General features: G+C 41.1%; 1 protein-coding gene across 1 annotated transcript; it reads left to right on the forward strand.

Moving 5' to 3' along the window:
• On the forward strand, positions 1,794 to 2,210 carry LOC110269525. The gene has a single exon (XM_021117420.1). It carries the CDS (start codon positions 1,794 to 1,796, stop codon positions 2,208 to 2,210), a length of 417 nt encoding a protein of 138 aa, XP_020973079.1.

Below are 3,901 nucleotides of genomic sequence, written 5' to 3' on the forward strand. Positions count from 1 at the left end.
ATAGCTCATAGTCACAAAAAAAAAAACATTCACAATGCATTAAAATTAAATTCTAAGATTAAATCTAAATGCTCTGTTAGGGTTTTTTAGTGCTCTGTTAGGGTTTTTTAACGGAGTTCCTAGTACCATCAAGGCTACATTGTCAACATCAATTAAATCTCAATACAAGTTTACGTAATCTGCATGGCTGAGACAACGAGGGATGAAGATCGAACCGAGGAAGACAACCGGAAAGGAGGTAGGAATGTGATTCTACTGGAAGAGGCATACATATCAGAAGGTATTAACGCTTGCTCCAATAGTCTCTATGGAAGATTCTTTGCTTCCAAAACCTTATCAATTGGAACCATGGGGAATGCTTTAAAGGCTATATGGGGAAACCCGGAAGGATTTAGCGTGAGTGACAAAGGGGATAATTCCTTCCAATTCTTTTTTAATAAAGAAGTGGATGTCTTGCGTGTTGAACGTGGTTCTCCATGGCTATTCAAAGATTATGTGCTCCATGTCAAGAGATGGAAGGAAGATCAGAACTGTGATGAAGAGATTATTTCCAATTTTTCAGTTTGGGTTCAATTTTGGGGTTTGCCAGAATCGTTTAAAACCCTCGAAGTTGGACGTAAATTGGGAGAGAAACTGGGCACAGTGTTGGAAGTAGGTAAATTTCATATGCGAGACAGAGAAACTAAGATTGTGAAGACCAAAATCAATATTGATGCTGCCAGGCAAGTGAGAGATCAGTTAATAGTGGCAGGACCTAATAAAAATGAGGTAGAAGTGGCACTGCGCTATGAGAGACTTGAAAAGTTCTGTACCTATTGCGCAAAATTGGGGCACGAGGTGAAAAACCGCCATGATCTGCTGAAGGACACAGAGAGTGATATGGTAAAAGAGGATGACATTGGCGAATGGGTTAAAGCCAGCCAAGTGGGAACGCGAATCTACTCCGAAGAAGAAAGAACATTCAACAACTCAACCCAAAATCAGAATAAGACCACTCAACGTAAGAAAGAATCGGTCTTAAACTGCTTATTAGAAGAATTTGCAGGGATGTCAATGTAAGAAGGGAAACAAAGTTTGAAACCACAAGACACTGGTAACAGGACAGCACCTGAGTTACCTCAATCAGCCAATTCTAGAACAGAATGCATGGAAGTTATCATAGCTGGTCAGTCCAATACCAAGGAGGATGAAGGGCAGCTTATGCAATTCGCTATTGTGCAGTGTCTCACCACAGAGAAAGGTACGAAGTGGAAAAGTTTAGTAAGACAAGGTGCTGCAGAGTCAGATACTAAAAGTGAACCCAAAAAAAGGTTGATGAGTGGTATAGCTGAAGGATCTACAAAGAAAGCAAGAACAGAGGATGAAAATGCAGTTAAACAGATGGTGGAGGGTGCCAGCCTACAAATGGCACCCAAGGCGCCATGAGAACTATAGTTTGGAATTGTCGGGGTTTGGGGAGACCCCTGACAATTCACACCTTAAAAGTGATTTGTAAATCTCACTCCCCCGAGATTGTGTTTATAAGTGAAACAAAGAACCAATCTCAACAGGTGGAAGCAAAACTTCGGGTATGCGGCTACGAAAACTGGCATATTGTTAATCCGACAGGAGTGGCAGGAGGACTTGTGCTAGCTTGGAAGGACAACATCAGTGTTCAAATTATTAGCAGTGGAGAATTCTTTGTGGCAGCCGAAATTAAGGAAGTCGGAAGCAGTGAGGTATAGGCGTTTATTGGTGTCCATTTGAGTTGTTCGGAACAAATTCGATCCTTACAGTTTGAGGAGCTTACAACAATGAGCCAACACCTGGAAGGAAAAGTGGTAATAGCAGGCGATTTTAATGCTATAACAAGCCAAGCAGAAAAAGAGGGTGGAGGCCAAAAATCAGCAACCACCATTGCAACATTCACTAATTTTATTGACAGTAACGAATTAGTGGATATTGGAATGGTGGGGCGCCCTTTCACGTGGACAAATCGAAGACAAGGAGAGAATTTGGTGAAGGAGAGGCTTGACCGCTATTTAGTTGGGATGGAATGGAAGTTGAAGTTTCCGAATGCAGTGGTGCACAGGCTCACAGAGTCAGGCTCGGATCATGCTCCAATTTTGATGGAAACCAAACCTCAATCCTGGCATAGTAAAAGGTGGTTTAAATACCAGGAACGTTGGTGTGGAGAAGAGGATGTCAAGAGAATTGTCAGTGAAGTGTGAAGAATGGAAGTTGTAGGCTCGGCTATGTTCTCCTTGGCCCAAAAGTTGAAAGTTTGTAGACATAGACTAGTTCAATGGAAGAAAACTCACAAAGCAAACTCTCGGAAAGAAATTGAGGACCTTCAAGCTAAACTAGAGGAGTTGCGGGTGGCTGGAATCAATGGGGAGAGGAGGTTACCAGTTTGGAGGAGAAGTTGGAGCTGGCATATTTGAAAGAAGAGAGCTATTGGCGAGAAAAATCTAGAGTCAAGTGGCTAAAAGAAGGAGATCAGAACACTAGATTCTTTCACCAGAAATTTCAATCAAGGATGCGAAGGAACAGAATTTGGAGATTAGTGGGGAGGGACAATGAGATTGCATCAAAACCGGAGGATATTGCAAAGGTAGCTGAAGACTACTTTTGTGATATTTTTAATTCTTCTTGTTCGACCGATCCGAATCCATACTTAGAGGATTTGGAGCATAAGGTTACAACTTCCATGAACCGTAGGCTCCAAAGGCCAGTAACTATGGACGAGGTCAAAAGAGCTACATTTAGTGTTCATGCTCAGAGTGCTCCTGGTGATGACGGGTTTACAGCTAAGTTTTTTCACTTTTTCTGGGATATAGTTGGAGGTGACGTTTTTAAGGAAGTGAGAAGTTTCTTTCACAGTGGCAGAATTTTAAAAAGCTTCAATCATACTCAAATTTGTTTGATTCCAAAGGTGCCAGATGCTAGTGACATGACTCAGGTACGACCGATCAGTTTGTCTTCAGTTATGTATAAAATTATTTCTAAAGTTATGGTGCACCGATTACAAGGTATTATGAATAAAATTATAAGCTCGAATCAGAGTGCGTTTCTCAAAGGTAGACTCATTTCAGATAATATTCTAATTGCCCACGAATGTATGCACTATTTGAAAAGTAAGAGAAGTGGGGCAGAGCATGAGATGGCTATTAAACTAGACATGAGCAAGGCTTATGATAGGGTTGAATGACATTTTTTATGGTATATTATGGATAAGCTGGGCTTTGATGCTAAATGGATTAACTGGACTAAGGAATTGGTAACGACTGTTTCTTACTCTTTCGTTGTAGAAGGTCAACCTTTTGGCTATTTTAGGCCAAATAGGGGCATCCGACAGGGTGACCCCCTATCTCCATATCTCTTTCTTTTTTGTGCAGAAGGGCTTTCCTTCTTGCTACACAAGGCAGAGCAAAATAGATTAATTCAAGGAGTTCAAGTTAATCGAAGATGTCAAACAGTTAATCACCTTTTGTTTGCTGATGATTCAATCCTTTTTTGCAAGAGCGCACCTAATACAAGCCAAAGTATTCTAGAATTACTAGAGATCTATGAGGGTTTCAGTGGGCAAAAAGTCAATTTGAATAAGTCGGCTATCTTTTTCAGTCACAACACACCTCAGAACACAAGACTAGTAGTTGCTCAGACACTAAATATTGAACATATCGGAGCACAAGACAAATACCTATGACTGCCCTCTATAGTTCAAAAATCAAAGAAAGCAATCTTTGGAGCTATCAAGGATAAAGTTCAGAAGAGGATTATGGGTTGGAAAAGAAGTCTATTGTCATCAGGTGGCAGGCACACGCTATTGAGAGCGGTGGGGGAGGCGATTCCTATTTATACACTCTCTTGTTTTAAGCTCCCGGACACGCTGTTGACTGAGATTCATAGCATGCTCTCG

This window comes from Arachis ipaensis, chromosome B03, assembly GCF_000816755.2.
Source record: "Arachis ipaensis cultivar K30076 chromosome B03, Araip1.1, whole genome shotgun sequence".
In the NCBI taxonomy this organism is placed as follows: domain Eukaryota; kingdom Viridiplantae; phylum Streptophyta; class Magnoliopsida; order Fabales; family Fabaceae; genus Arachis; species Arachis ipaensis.